This window comes from Caenorhabditis elegans, mitochondrion (assembly GCF_000002985.6).
Source record: "Caenorhabditis elegans mitochondrion, complete genome".
Classification (NCBI taxonomy): domain Eukaryota; kingdom Metazoa; phylum Nematoda; class Chromadorea; order Rhabditida; family Rhabditidae; genus Caenorhabditis; species Caenorhabditis elegans.
Genome location: NC_001328.1, coordinates 1 through 13,794, shown reverse-complemented (window position 1 = coordinate 13,794; position 13,794 = coordinate 1). Strand labels below are relative to the sequence as shown.

General features: G+C 23.8%; 12 protein-coding genes and 24 non-coding genes across 36 annotated transcripts, besides 2 other annotated features; all 36 read right to left on the bottom strand. All coding sequences in view use genetic code 5, as the record gives it.

The window, feature by feature from the left end:
- Positions 1-466: a sequence feature (AT-region).
- Positions 467-520, bottom strand: KEF34_t22. Its single transcript has one exon. It is a non-coding gene; the product is annotated as a tRNA-Ala (tRNA).
- ND5 (NADH dehydrogenase subunit 5) lies at positions 521-2,104 on the bottom strand. Its single transcript has one exon. It carries the CDS (start codon positions 2,102-2,104, stop codon positions 521-523), a length of 1,584 nt encoding a protein of 527 aa, NP_006964.1.
- Positions 2,104-2,439, bottom strand: ND3 (NADH dehydrogenase subunit 3). Its single transcript has one exon. The coding sequence runs from the start codon at positions 2,437-2,439 to the stop codon at positions 2,104-2,106; it is 336 nt and encodes a 111-aa protein (NP_006963.1).
- Positions 2,440-3,392, bottom strand: KEF34_r01. The gene has a single exon. It is a non-coding gene; the product is annotated as a l-rRNA (ribosomal RNA).
- KEF34_t21 lies at positions 3,393-3,447 on the bottom strand. The gene has a single exon. It is a non-coding gene; the product is annotated as a tRNA-His (tRNA).
- Positions 3,448-3,450: 3 nt separating this feature from the next.
- On the bottom strand, positions 3,451-4,146 carry COX2 (cytochrome c oxidase subunit II). Its single transcript has one exon. It carries the CDS (start codon positions 4,144-4,146, stop codon positions 3,451-3,453), a length of 696 nt encoding a protein of 231 aa, NP_006962.1.
- On the bottom strand, positions 4,147-4,202 carry KEF34_t20. The gene has a single exon. It is a non-coding gene; the product is annotated as a tRNA-Gly (tRNA).
- On the bottom strand, positions 4,203-4,257 carry KEF34_t19. The gene has a single exon. It is a non-coding gene; the product is annotated as a tRNA-Asp (tRNA).
- Positions 4,258-4,317, bottom strand: KEF34_t18. Its single transcript has one exon. It is a non-coding gene; the product is annotated as a tRNA-Met (tRNA).
- KEF34_t17 lies at positions 4,318-4,373 on the bottom strand. The gene has a single exon. It is a non-coding gene; the product is annotated as a tRNA-Cys (tRNA).
- On the bottom strand, positions 4,373-5,950 carry COX1 (cytochrome c oxidase subunit I). The gene has a single exon. The coding sequence runs from the start codon at positions 5,948-5,950 to the stop codon at positions 4,373-4,375; it is 1,578 nt and encodes a 525-aa protein (NP_006961.1).
- Positions 5,951-6,059: a sequence feature (intergenic region).
- Positions 6,060-7,289, bottom strand: ND4 (NADH dehydrogenase subunit 4). The gene has a single exon. The coding sequence runs from the start codon at positions 7,287-7,289 to the stop codon at positions 6,060-6,062; it is 1,230 nt and encodes a 409-aa protein (NP_006960.1).
- KEF34_t16 lies at positions 7,290-7,345 on the bottom strand. Its single transcript has one exon. It is a non-coding gene; the product is annotated as a tRNA-Thr (tRNA).
- A 4-nt stretch (positions 7,346-7,349) lies between these two features.
- On the bottom strand, positions 7,350-8,117 carry COX3 (cytochrome c oxidase subunit III). Its single transcript has one exon. It carries the CDS (start codon positions 8,115-8,117, stop codon positions 7,350-7,352), a length of 768 nt encoding a protein of 255 aa, NP_006959.1.
- KEF34_t15 lies at positions 8,118-8,174 on the bottom strand. Its single transcript has one exon. It is a non-coding gene; the product is annotated as a tRNA-Leu (tRNA).
- A 4-nt stretch (positions 8,175-8,178) lies between these two features.
- On the bottom strand, positions 8,179-9,291 carry CYTB (cytochrome b). Its single transcript has one exon. It carries the CDS (start codon positions 9,289-9,291, stop codon positions 8,179-8,181), a length of 1,113 nt encoding a protein of 370 aa, NP_006958.1.
- KEF34_t14 lies at positions 9,292-9,348 on the bottom strand. Its single transcript has one exon. It is a non-coding gene; the product is annotated as a tRNA-Phe (tRNA).
- A 7-nt stretch (positions 9,349-9,355) lies between these two features.
- On the bottom strand, positions 9,356-9,410 carry KEF34_t13. Its single transcript has one exon. It is a non-coding gene; the product is annotated as a tRNA-Gln (tRNA).
- KEF34_t12 lies at positions 9,411-9,465 on the bottom strand. Its single transcript has one exon. It is a non-coding gene; the product is annotated as a tRNA-Arg (tRNA).
- On the bottom strand, positions 9,466-9,526 carry KEF34_t11. The gene has a single exon. It is a non-coding gene; the product is annotated as a tRNA-Ile (tRNA).
- Positions 9,527-9,528: 2 nt separating this feature from the next.
- On the bottom strand, positions 9,529-10,377 carry ND2 (NADH dehydrogenase subunit 2). Its single transcript has one exon. The coding sequence runs from the start codon at positions 10,375-10,377 to the stop codon at positions 9,529-9,531; it is 849 nt and encodes a 282-aa protein (NP_006957.1).
- On the bottom strand, positions 10,378-10,433 carry KEF34_t10. Its single transcript has one exon. It is a non-coding gene; the product is annotated as a tRNA-Ser (tRNA).
- Positions 10,434-10,488, bottom strand: KEF34_t09. The gene has a single exon. It is a non-coding gene; the product is annotated as a tRNA-Leu (tRNA).
- Positions 10,489-10,551, bottom strand: KEF34_t08. The gene has a single exon. It is a non-coding gene; the product is annotated as a tRNA-Lys (tRNA).
- A 10-nt stretch (positions 10,552-10,561) lies between these two features.
- On the bottom strand, positions 10,562-11,161 carry ATP6 (ATP synthase F0 subunit 6). Its single transcript has one exon. The coding sequence runs from the start codon at positions 11,159-11,161 to the stop codon at positions 10,562-10,564; it is 600 nt and encodes a 199-aa protein (NP_006956.1).
- On the bottom strand, positions 11,157-12,032 carry ND1 (NADH dehydrogenase subunit 1). Its single transcript has one exon. The coding sequence runs from the start codon at positions 12,030-12,032 to the stop codon at positions 11,157-11,159; it is 876 nt and encodes a 291-aa protein (NP_006955.1).
- Positions 12,033-12,088, bottom strand: KEF34_t07. Its single transcript has one exon. It is a non-coding gene; the product is annotated as a tRNA-Tyr (tRNA).
- A 3-nt stretch (positions 12,089-12,091) lies between these two features.
- On the bottom strand, positions 12,092-12,147 carry KEF34_t06. Its single transcript has one exon. It is a non-coding gene; the product is annotated as a tRNA-Asn (tRNA).
- KEF34_t05 lies at positions 12,148-12,200 on the bottom strand. Its single transcript has one exon. It is a non-coding gene; the product is annotated as a tRNA-Ser (tRNA).
- Positions 12,201-12,897, bottom strand: KEF34_r02. Its single transcript has one exon. It is a non-coding gene; the product is annotated as a s-rRNA (ribosomal RNA).
- Positions 12,898-12,953, bottom strand: KEF34_t04. The gene has a single exon. It is a non-coding gene; the product is annotated as a tRNA-Glu (tRNA).
- On the bottom strand, positions 12,954-13,010 carry KEF34_t03. Its single transcript has one exon. It is a non-coding gene; the product is annotated as a tRNA-Trp (tRNA).
- Positions 13,011-13,012: 2 nt separating this feature from the next.
- ND4L (NADH dehydrogenase subunit 4L) lies at positions 13,013-13,246 on the bottom strand. Its single transcript has one exon. The coding sequence runs from the start codon at positions 13,244-13,246 to the stop codon at positions 13,013-13,015; it is 234 nt and encodes a 77-aa protein (NP_006954.1).
- A 1-nt stretch (position 13,247) lies between these two features.
- Positions 13,248-13,682, bottom strand: ND6 (NADH dehydrogenase subunit 6). The gene has a single exon. The coding sequence runs from the start codon at positions 13,680-13,682 to the stop codon at positions 13,248-13,250; it is 435 nt and encodes a 144-aa protein (NP_006953.1).
- On the bottom strand, positions 13,683-13,737 carry KEF34_t02. Its single transcript has one exon. It is a non-coding gene; the product is annotated as a tRNA-Val (tRNA).
- Positions 13,738-13,739: 2 nt separating this feature from the next.
- KEF34_t01 lies at positions 13,740-13,794 on the bottom strand. Its single transcript has one exon. It is a non-coding gene; the product is annotated as a tRNA-Pro (tRNA).

The window sequence follows — 13,794 nt, the reverse complement described above, 5'->3', positions numbered from 1 at the left end:
TAATATAGATATATACAAAGTATATATCTATAAATAATAAGATAAATACTCTATAATATATCTAAATATATTATAGAATATTCATCTTTTTTTTAGTACTTCATCATATTTATAATATAAATATGATGAATTATTAATAATAAATATTATATTTATAATATAAATATAATATATATAATATATAATAAATATTATATTTATAATATAAATATAATATATAATTTATAATAAATATTATATTTATAATATAAATATAATATATAATTTATAATAAATATTATATTTATAATATAAATATAATATATAATTTATAATAAATATTATATTTATAATATAAATATAATATATAATTTATAATAAATATTATATTTATAATATAAATATAATATTATTATTATATATATATATATATATATATATATATATATATATTTATAACGCGCGTATACGCGCGTGTAAAACTATCTAGAATTATTATCTTATGTATGCAAAACATATATTTTTATTAAACTAAAATCCCTTAACAAATTATAAAAAAAATAAAAATTAAAACTACTACACTATTAAAATTTAACCTTTTTAAATAGTAATTTTTAAATATACCACTGCTTAAAAATAAGGTGTACCCCTTAGAATTAATATTATTTAAAAATAAATCTATAAATTTTAAATTCTTTATTTTATAAATACTATTTTTAGCCAAATAATCAACTAAAAACTTGTATATTAACTCCTTAAATAATATTTTTAAAATTAAAAAAGATAAAAAAATTATTATAAATAAAAATACTAGAGGGCCAAAAAAATCTACGTATAAGAAAAGTCTTGGGATGTTAAGAAGATTAAAATTTATTCATCATAAAAATCTAATAGAAAAAATAACTAATACTAAACTTAAAAAATTTATAAATACTGTGCTACTGTAATGATTTATTACTTTATTAAACCTTAAAAAAAATCTTTTTCAAAGACGAAAACTGTAACCAAAAGTCAAAAACACTGAAACAAAAAATATTAATCTAAAAAACATTATATAGTTATTAGAAAAAAATAATTCTAAAATAAAATCTTTTCTTACAGCACCCCTTGAGAAAATTAATCCACATAAACAAAATAGGGTTACTAATATTTGTAACTGAATAAAATTTGGTAAATTACCATTATTCCTATAATTACGTCCATCTTGTTGTCCAAATGAACAATGAATAATGTAACCTACTTGTATAAATAAACATCTTTTGAACAAAGCATGTCTAACTAAATGAATAAATGAAATAAACCTAAGCCCTAGGCCCAAAGTAACTATTGAAAAACCTATTTGTGAAAGTGTCCTCAAGGCTACCACCTTCTTCAAATCTTCTTCGACCAAACTTGCTAAGCTAGAAAAAAATATAGTAAATAGGCCAATAATCAGAACAAAACTGATAAAATCTTTCTGTATTACTAAATTATTAAAATTTATTAATAGAATTAATCCTGCTGTAACTAAAGTTCTACTATGAACCAAAGACCTCACCGGTGTGGGGGCTCTTATAGCTTTGGGTAACCAAGATCTAAATGGAAATTGTGCTCTTTTAGTAAAAGCTGTTAAAAGTAATAATAAAGATATATAACTTCTAAATATTCTAAATCTTAAAAAATAATAACCTCTAAAAACCGATAAACCAAAAAAGACAAATATAAAATAATCACCTAGACGATTAGTTAATGCTGTATTTATTGCACCCCTACATCTATCTCAATTATTATAAAATAAAACTAAAAAAAACCTAGAAATACCCAATAAATCTCATCTTAGTAACATTGTAAAAATACTGTTTCTAAAATTTAGCCTAAACATTCTACCTACGAAAATTAACAATACAAAATAATAATAATTAAAGTTTAACTCACTATTTAAATAATAAGTACTAAAAACTAAAACTCTAAACGTTACCAAAAAAAGAATAAACGAAAATAAGATTCTATTAAAATAAAAATTAAATTTTAACCTTAAAAAATCTCATTCTAAAAAAAAGATTCCTAATTTAAATGTGGGTATAAGCCAAACACTAATTCCACCTATAAAAAAAACAAATCCAATCAAAAAAATAGAAATATTAATTAAATTACTCAAACTAATTTACCATATCATCACTCTATGTAAAATCCTCCCAAGATGAAGATGAATATTATTAAAAACCTGATATACGAACTTAAATCTGATACTAAAATACCTAAAAACATAACAATTTCTAAATCAAAAATAACAAATATCAATATCATAATAAAAAAATGAATTCTAAAAGAATTTTGAATTTTTCCAACTCTTACAAAACCACATTCAAACGCTCTAATTTTATTTTTTCCTATATCCTTAATTCTTAATAAAAAATTAATCAAATAAAAAGCAAATAATAAAACTAGCGTAAACACTAAAACTATTAATAGCACTAAAATAAAGATTTCAAAATCTTTAAAGTTTAAAACTTTTACAATGTTCCTTTCGTACTAAATGTATTAAATATAAATATTTATCAAGATAAACAATTCTATCTCACAATGAATTAAACTAATATCACGTCAGATTAATTAATAGAAGAACAGTCTAAACTACTAAGCCTTCTCCTCTCTTAGATTATCTGAATACAACATCGATGTAAAACTTACCTTACTATAAGTACTAGATTAGGTATGATTTTCTGTTAACTCCGGAGTAATTCTTTAAATTAAATATAGTGAAATACTATTATATAATATTCTGCCCTAGAAAATTTATTACACAATTATTTAATTGTGTAATAACAGAATTTCCGAAGACTTATCTTTGTATAAATATATTTATTTTTTCTTAAATAAAAATTAAATTCAAACATAAAACATAAATAGAACTAACCAATAACTTCATTCATACTGGAACTCAATAAAAGCACAAATTATTTTGCTACCTTAATGTCCTCACGCTAAGACTGCCATTTAAATATCATAGGGCAGAAGCCAGCTTTAATATAAAGCCTAAGTCTTTAAAAAACATTTGATCAAGACTTCAAGTTCTTCAATTATATTTTAATAATAAATTAAATTTATAAAATTTACTAATTTACAAATTATTTATTTAATAAAACTTTATTAAATTAAAAATTAAACTTAAATAAAATTAGGAAAATGTTGTAAAACATAAATTTAAAACACTTCAAATTTTAAATTTCCTAAAATAATTATATAATATATAATTTTCTAATATAAAAATAAAAACAGTTATCACAAAGGTCGACATATCAACTCTAATAAATATAATTTTTAGTATGAAACAATAAAACTAATATTTACTCTACCCTTTGTTTCTATTTTTCATTAACATGAAATTTTATTGTAATAGTATGCAATACCAATATTTAAACAAGTAAAATTTAAAGCTCTATATTCTCTTACACCACAAGTAAACATTTTAATATAAACTATTAAGCTAAATTATTCTATAGTACCAAAACATCATCTTTTAAAATTATCCAATAATGTTACCTCTAAAGCAATTGGTATAAAACTATGATTTGCTCCACAAATCTCTGAACATTGACCATAAAAAACTCCCACTATAGGAAACCTGTAACTAAATGTTCTTAAAATTCCTCTTATAGCATCTAATTTTACAGATAAAGAATTTAATGCCCAAGCATGAATAACATCAGCAGATGTAATACAAAAACGAATGTTAGTATCACAAGGAATAACACAACGATTATCAACTTCTAATAAACGTGGTTCACCTAAACTTAATTGATCTAGTGATTTTATATAAGAGTCAAATTCTAACCCAGGAATATCTCTATATTCATATCTTCAATATCACTGATGTCCTGTAACCTTAACTGTTAAATTTCTATCTAAATTTATTAATCCGTAATAATATAAAAGCCTAAGTGAAGGAACTATTTGTATTAATAAAATAATAGTTGGAAAAATACTACACAATAATTCACCAAACTGATACTCAATTTTTTTTCTTTTAAAATAAAAAGTACCAAAAATTAAATATCCAAACAATAAAGTAACAAACACTAAAACTCCCAACAATAAACTACAATTAAACCTATGAAATCAATCTATATAACTAGCAAATAAACTATGCTGAAATAGTAAATTATATCCTTGAAAAAAATTATTAATTAATCCTCAAAACCTTTTGATTGGAAGTCAAACATACTGAATTATACTAAAGAATCTAAAGTTTTTACCTTTTTATTGACAATAAAATATACTTTTTTATACTAAAACTTTTAATAAGAGAAAACCACCTCAAGGGTATGAACCTTACAGACTTAATTATCCTATCTTACTAAAAACCAATACCATTTAATTTGCAATTAAATATACTAAAATTATACTAAGGTTTCTAATTTTTTAATCTAGTAGTTCTAAAATAAATCTCAGACTGATAACTGTGACCAAATACATAATTACTCATACAATACTCAGGTCTTCTATTAGAATAATAATCTCTAATTACTAAACGATAACTAAAGAAAGACTCTAATAATACATAAATAAATAAGAATAGTCCTGCAGTTCTAATAATAGAACCATAAGAGGCAATAATATTTCATACCGAATAAACATCAGGGTAATCTAAATATTTACGTGGGAACCCGTGTAGTCCTGCAAAATGTAGCGGGAAAAATGTTAAATTTACCCCAATAAATAATAAAATAAATACTGCAGATATCATAAGTTTATCTAACACATACCCTGTAATAAATCTTCATCATAGTGTAACACCCGTGAAAATCCCAAAAACAGCTCCTAAACTTAAAACATAATGAAAATGTCTAACTACATAATAAGTATCATGTAAAATAATATCCAATCTTGAATTAGATAATACAACACCTGTCAACCCACCTAAAGTAAACAAAAAAATAAAACCCAATACTCACAATAAAAGTGGATTAAATACCATTTTTATACCAAATAATGTAGCCAATCATCTAAACACTTTAACACCTGTTGGCACTGCAATAACTATAGTAGCAGCCGAAAAATAAGCACGTGAATCCAAATCTATACCTACTGTATACATATGGTGAGCTCATACTACACAACCAATTAAACCAATTCTTAAAATTGCATAAACTATACCCAAAGCACCAAAAACTTCTTTTTTTCCTGTTAAATAAAGTGTAGATTGTCTGACAATACCAAAAGCTGGTAAAATCAAAATATATACTTCAGGATGACCAAAAAATCAAAACAAATGTTGATAAATAAGAGGATTACCTCCAGTTCTTGGATCAAAAAATGAAGTATTTAAATTACGATCAGTTAACAACATAGTAATAGCCCCTGCTAAAACCGGTAGAGATAAAACCAGTAAAAACACTGTTACAAATACAGTTCAAACAAATAAAGTTATATGTTCTAATGAAATAGAACTTCTACGTAAATTTTTAGTAGTACACATAAAATTAATACCACCTAAGATAGATCTTAACCCTGCTGCATGTAAACTAAAAATAGCTAAATCTACTCTACTTCCAGGGTGCCCCATTGTTCTTAAAGGTGGGTAGACTGTTCACCTAGTCCCACAACCTATATCTACAAAACAAGCATCTAAAATTAATAATATAGATGTAGGTAATAACCAAAATCTTAAATTATTTAAACGTGGAAATCTTATATCAGGTGCTCCTAACATAAGTGGTAATAATCAGTTACCAAAACCACCGATTATAGTAGGTATTACCATAAAAAAAATTATTAAAATAGCATGAGCTGTAATAACTGAATTATACAACTGTCCATTCCTAAGAAAAAAACCTGGTTTAGCTAATTCTAAACGAATTAATAAAGAAAATCTAGTACCAACCATACCAGATCAAAGTCCAAAAATAAAATAAAGAGTTCCGATATCTTTATGATTAGATCTCTCTAATCAAACTGCCAATCCTCCTTGATATTTTTTATAAAGATTAATTTAAAAGTTGAATACTTAAAATAAAAATTTTACTTTTAAACATAATTATTAGCACATTATTAAAAATAATGTACTAACGTGCTCAAAAAAGAGATAGATCTCTAGATTATTAGTAAAACACACTTAATCAAAATACATTATATATTATTAAGACTAATGGTGCTGAAAACCCTACATTTCAAGTATTAAAATTATGGTAACCTTTTCCTATTAAAGATCTTGTAATCAAAAATAAAGAATAGTAAAAAGATACTACAAAATAAATAAAAATTATTACAAATATACTTTTTCTAATTAATATACTATTAGAAATAACTAAAAATTCTGATAAAAATGACAAAGAAGGTGGTACACCCCTATTTGATAAAAATACAACTGAAAACAAAATACCTATAATTATTCTAGATCTAAAAAATCTACTTATAAAATAAATTATACGCCTCCCAGATGTATGATAAAATTCACCAATAAGGTAAAACATAAGTGTAGATGTATAACCGTGTGCTAGCATAAGCATAACTCTTCTAATTTTACTACTCATTGTGATAAATACCAGTGATAATAATAAAAACCTTATATGAGTGACTGAAGAATAAGCTGCTAAAGCCTTTGAATCTCTTTGAAACACACAACAAAAAGATCCTAAAATTATCCCTAAAAATGCAATTAAAATTCATACATTGTTGTGTACAAATCTTAAACTACCTAAAATACGTAAAAATCCCGCTGTGCCTAATTTTAATAGTAATCCAGCTAAAAGTATTCTAGCTGTTGTAGGAGCCTCTACATGAGCTTTAGGTAATCAAAGATGTAAAAAATAAATTGGAAATTTTATTATAAATCTTAAACTAAGAATAAAAAATATTTCTCAAGAAATAACAAAATTATAGTAAGTAAAAACCAATAAAAAATTACTCTTAAAATATACAAATAAAAATGGGAATGAACAAAAAGCTGCATAAAATATTAAATAATAAGAGGAGTTAATTTTTTCAATTTGAGAACCATAACCTAGAATTATAACCAAAATTGGAAATATAGATAATTCAAAAAACATATATAATATTATTATATTACTAGGAATAAAAAAAATAATACAAATAAATACTAAAATTTCAGATAAAATCAATAAATTATTATTTTTTTCTCTAATAACAATAATACCTAAAATAAATAATCTTATAACAATCAATAAAATAAATCTATATGAATCTAATACTAAAAATAGTCCGCCTCATGAAAAATTATTAAAAATTAAAAACCTAAACATCACTGTAAATAATAAAAAATAAATAGGTTTAAAAAGTCATAATAAGGAGATAAAAAGAAATTCTAACAAAGCTACTAGAAACCTTATAATTACAAGTTATATATTCTAAATTAAACTATCATAGCTATATTAGTAAGATCATCAATAAACAAACACAAATAAAAATAATCACACTACATCAACAAAATGTCAATATAAAATAGCAAATTCCAACCCCAGATGATGATTATAATTAAAATGATTTTTTAGAAGACGTAAAAAATTAAATGCTAAGAACAAACCACCACACAAGACATGAATTCCGTGAAATCCCGTAGATAAATAAAAAATCCTTCCAAATACTCCGTCTGCAATAGAAAATCTAGCTTCTATATACTCTATTAATTGAATTCCTGTAAAATAAGCTGCCAATAAACATGTTAAAATTATACTATTAGTACATCTTTTATTTCTAAGTAATCTGTGATGTGCTCAAGTTACTGTAACACCACTCCTTAATAAAATAATTGTATTTAATAACGGTACACCAAATGGATTAACTAAGTGCATTCCAAAAGGTGATCAAGTCTCTCCCAACTCGTGTACTGGTACTAGAGCAGCATCAAAAAATGTTCAAAAAATACAAAAGAAGAATATAAACTCCCTAAACACAAATAAAATTACTCCGAATTTAAACCCGTCTATAACGAAAAAATTATGGTAACCTCTTAAACCTTCTATAGCAATATCCTTACCTCAAGCAAAAGAAATAAATAACACAGAAAATAGTGTAAAAATAAATAATTCGTATAGTCCAAATTTAAAAAATATTACTAAAGATCTTAACATTCCGGCTGAGGCAAAAAATAAATTATATGCATACCTTGAAAGTCTTAAAATATGAAAATTATGAAATATAACATATCACAAATCTTTAGAACCTAAATCTAATGTATTAACTTATACTAGACATGTTTTATTATTTAAATAACAATTTACTTCTTATAAAAATAAACAATATTAAATAAGCTAAACCAAAATAAATAAAAGAAAATAAAGGTCTTAAAATTGTAAAAGGGTCTTCTACAGTGCATTGACCTAGTCATCTTAAAATAGTAGATGAGATAATAAATATAAATACTAAAAATTTATTTAATTTGGTTAAACAAGAGGTATAATTATTAACTAAAGCAAAAAAATAAAATGTTACGATCCTTATTAATAAAGCAATTACCCCTAAGACTTTATTTGGAATAGCACGCAAAATTGCATAAGCAAATAAAAAATATCACTCTGGAACAATATGAACTGGCCTCATTATAGGGTCAGCTTCAATAAACATCTCTGCATCACCTAAATTAAACGGGTAAATCAACCTTAACACAATAAATAATAATCAAATAACAATATTATAAGCATCTTTACCTAAGTACTCAGGTCTAAAACAAACTTTATCATAATCACCGTGGCAATATAACCTAGATGTTCTACCAGTTCTGTGTAAAAAAATTAAATGCCCCAATACAATAACTAGAATAGCTCACGGCAATAAAAAATGTAATACAAAAAAGAATTTTAATGTTGCCCCTGTAACACCAAAACCTCTTCAAATTCAAGTAACAATAGTTGGCCCTCAAATTGGAATAACTCTTAAAAGTCTAGTAATAACTACTGCTGCTCAAAATCTTATTTGAGCTCAAACTAAAACATAACCTATAAAAGCTTCTATTATTACTAATAAATAAATTGTTAAACCAGACATTCATACTTTTTTTAAACGATATCTTATAAAAAATAACCCTTTAAAAATATGTAAATACAAAAAAATAAAAAATAACCTGGCCCCATTAAAATGAAAAATTCGAAATACTCATCCAAAATTTACCTCATACATAATATACTGCACTGTTGAAAATGCTATTAACCTATCGGGCGTATAATAAAATGCTAAAAATGTACCTGTTAAAATCTGAAAGATTAAAACTATACCCAATATACTACCAAAATTTCATCTTAATGTTAAAGTTTTTCTAGATGGCAATGTCACCAACATCCCATTAACAAAATTTAATAATCTATTATTAATTTTCAATACTCCTAATATTCTTAGCCTCTTCAGGGCCATATTTTAATTATAAACTAAAAGAGTAAACTAAATGCAATCAAACTCTTTTGCACCAAAAACAAATATTTTTTCTAAACTAGATCGCAAAGATGTGCATCTTTTTGGACCGTAACCAAACATAGTAATATCTATTTTACATCTTACTTCTCCCAACTGGAACTTTACCTTATCAAGATAATATAATATATTTTACTAGAAAAGTAATTAAATAATAGAAATAACTATTAACGGAAAAATAATAAAATAATTTATTTTATTATTATTTGAAGTTTCTTCATTATTTTTCATTCTCAAGTTAATTAATCAAAATCTAAATGCCAATACAGATAAAAATATTGTAAAAAGCAAAAATAGAGTAAAGAATCTATCATATTTAAAAATTTCCCTCAATGAGAAAATTTTTACAAAAAATGAAACTCTAAATGGAATATTTAAAAATACTAATGTTGTTTCTCAATTAATAAAATTATAACCCCTAGTTTTAGAAAACTTAGAAATTAATAAAACTATTAATACAAAGTAATAAATAAATAAATAAAATGTATTAAACATTGAAAAAAATACTCCCAAAACAATCCAATTAAAAGACTCTGTGGATGAAATAATTAACAAATTTTTATAACTTTTTATGACAAAAATTTGAACATAACAAATCAATAAACCAAATAACAAAATATACACGGATCTTAACCAAAAAATTTGTAATAAAATAGTTAAAAATGGTAATTTTTGAAATGTTAAAAACCACATTAGCCCATAATTAAAAATGTTATTTGTTACATTAAAAATTCAAAAGTGGAGCGGTGCTACACCAATTTTCAATAAAATAATAAAAAATTGTAATAGACCTCCTCTACAAAGAAGAAATAATAAACCTAAAGACTCTTGAATAACAAAATAATTAAAAATTCTGGTATATCTCTTGCTGCTTTTATTTAATAGAATAAAAACTACAGTTATCAATAAAAAAATTCTTCATCAAACAATAACGTTATTAGTCAAAATTCTTAATAATGTTAAAAACAAGGTAAATAAAGAAATAAAAACAATCAAAAACGAGCAGGATTTAACCTAGAACAAATTTAGAAGACTTGCTTTATGAACTCGTTAGTTGACGGATATCTTTTGCGCTTAAAACAAATGCACTTCTTATGCTATATCAACTAAGATGTGGTCCACCATTTCCAAATTAAAAGTTTGGCACTTTAAAACTTAAGTTAACATCTTTTTTTTTTTATTACTCATTAAGATATAAAAAAATTAAACGAGAGAAAATATAACTTTGAATGAAGAAAACAAAACATTCTATTATAATGGCTAAAATTGATAATCAAATATACTGATCACCTATTCTTAATTCTAATCCTTGATAAAGCATTATTCTAACTAAATGACCAACAGTAATATTAACTGTTAAACGCACTGTTAAAGCAAGTGGACGAGAAAATTCTCTAACGATTTCAATTAATAGCATTCTAAGAGTTTTCAAATATGTGTCTCCTGGTTTTCTTATATAAACTGAAAATTTTTCTCTTGAAATAAAAGTTAACAAAGTACTTAATCACGCTACAGCAGCATAAACAAAAGTAAATTCAACCATTCCACAAGGACAAAAAGAGTAAGTAAAATAACCTCCAAAACAACAAGTTAAAAGAACAATAAAAGTAAAAATAGAAATTACTGACCTTAATGGTAAAGTATTTGTATATCTAAATACTCCTACTAACCTATTAAGAAATTTTTTCACTAAAGTATTTAATATACTTTCTTTAAAATAAAACAAAAATTGTAAAACAAAAACAAATATAAAAATGTCTAAAAAATAAACTTGATTAATAATAAAAAATAACTGCGTAAAAACACAATATAATTAAAGAGATTGGTAAAAGTTTAAATCAAAATAAACTTATTATTAAATCATAACGATAACGAGGGTATGAACTACGAATAAAAATTAATAATGAAAAAATACTAAATGCTATAAAAATTGAAAATTTAAAAAATATAGCAGAAGAAAGTACCCTAAAAAAAATTAATCTTCCATATTCCCTTAAAAATAATAAAACAAAAGCTACTCTGGCAAACTCCACATTAAATCCTCTAACTAACTCCCTTTCACCTTCAGAAAAATCAAATGGCGCCCGGTTAAGTTCAGCAATTACTATAATTAAAAATGGGATGTAAATAATTAAAAGTCTCAAATTAAATTTTGAAACAAAATTAAAAACATTATTATGAATAATAATACACAAAACATATAAAGAAAAAGCAATTTCATAAGAAATTCTTTGTCTTCTAGCACGGATGGCCCCAATTATACCATATTTTGATTTTCTTACGATACCGCTAATTAAAGTTGTATAAACAGAAAATCCAATTAAACATAAAAAAAATAAAACTGAATACTCAAAACTAATAAAATCAAAAAAATATGGTAACGTAAATCATTCTAAATATATTACAACAAAAGAAATTCCTGGTACAAGTAAAAATGATACTTCAGAGGAATTTAAGGGTGTTATTTGTTCTTTTTTTAAAAGTTTAACCCCATCCAATAAAGCTTGTGCTAATCCCATAAATGTAACCTTGGTGGGCCCTAGACGATTTTGTCTTCTTCCCAATAAATGACGCTCATATAGAGTAATAAAAGCGATTCTTTGAACAATAAAAATCATCATTAAAATAACTATAAGTAAAACTAAAATTATCAAGAGCAATAATCTTTAGATTTACAATCTAACGTTTTAACTTAAACTAAACTCTTATATTAAGAGGTACACCTTTTGATTAACAGTCAACAATTCTATATTAAACTAACTCTTAAAAACTACGAGTTACCTCAAAACATGTTTTCAAAACATATTTAAAAATAGTTTTATTACTAGATTCAGGTTCCCCTAAATCTACTTTACTACAACTTACTCCCCTTTGGGCAATTGATGGATGATTTGTACCACTTCTAGATAATCTTCAAAAATACATTAAGAATTTTTTACTGTCTTTTACAATTTCATTTAGTTAACTAAAACTAAAATCCATAATATAAAATATTGTAGGCCAAATGTTTCTTAAATCATAAACCGGGTATATATCTATTTTAATAAATTAAAAATTTTTTATTATAATCCTTAAGAATAAAATAAACGATCATACACGAGTCAAAAAATTAAGTAGTTAATGAGGGTTCTCAGTTACTACTCAGCCTCCAAAGATAATTTAGAATGTCTGCCAATATCTTTTCAGTTTAAATACAACTTTACTCCTGCTCTTTTAATTTTTGTCTAACCAGGTACTAATCTGCTTTGTTCAACAAATCTTAAAATTATGAAAATTCACTAATATAAATCCAAATTCTACCATAGATCTAAAAGAAAATATAATAATTTCATAATTAACATCAATTAAAGTACAAGCTTTAACAAGTCTAGCCGATTATTCTGGAACAAGTATTTTACAAGCGATAAATTGCCGAGGTAAATTTTTATTGCCTACTCTGTAAATCAAATTTAGATAATACCATTTTAAATCATCTTAAACCATGATCAAATTTTAATTCCCTGAAAGAAAACTTTATAAGATAAAAAACCATTTCTGCGAAAAAGAAACATACTTATTTATACTATTATCTCTACAGAAATAAATTTTTGATTTTGAAGATCAATAGTTTAAACTTAACTTATATCTGTTACTAAAAAATACAATTATCACTACCAAAAAATTTTATATTACCTACTATAACTACCATACCCAGGATTCTTGAAATAACAGAAAAACACATAAAATAAAAAAACATTATTTCCCCTAAAACATAAGAAAATTTTAAAAATAATCTCAACATTATAAATTCTAAAGAAATTAGAATAAAAATTAAACGTTGTCATTTAAAAATAAATATAAATAATCTAACAAATAAAAACATAATTTTAAACTTTACGTAAAGCACCTGAAAAATTTAAAAAATAACTACTAAAATTTATAAAAAATAATAAACATACTAAAATAAAACAAAAAATAAACCAGTAAATACTATAATAAAAACCTCTTAAACCTAAATATCTTCTATAAGTTAATACTGTGGGAGAAAAATATAACATTCTTAACAAAAGTAAAAACACAGCTATATAACTTTTCACTACATTAATTTTAGATAAACTAGAAAAATATACCAAAATAACAAAAATACCACTTAAAAATAATAAACAAATAAAGTAAGAAAACCAAATATGTATTCTCATTGAAATAACTGGTATACTAAAAAGTAGTGAAAAGATAAGAAAAAAACTTCTTTTTATAGGGTCAATATTAATATATCTAATAATCCTACTTAAAACAGCTAAAACAAAAAACACTTTTACTATAGAATTTTAAACCCCATCATTGTAAGTGATACATTCTAAATTAAACTAAAAATTCTATCAGTAATAATATCTTAGCAACCCAAATGCTATATTTTTATTAAACTATTTACTG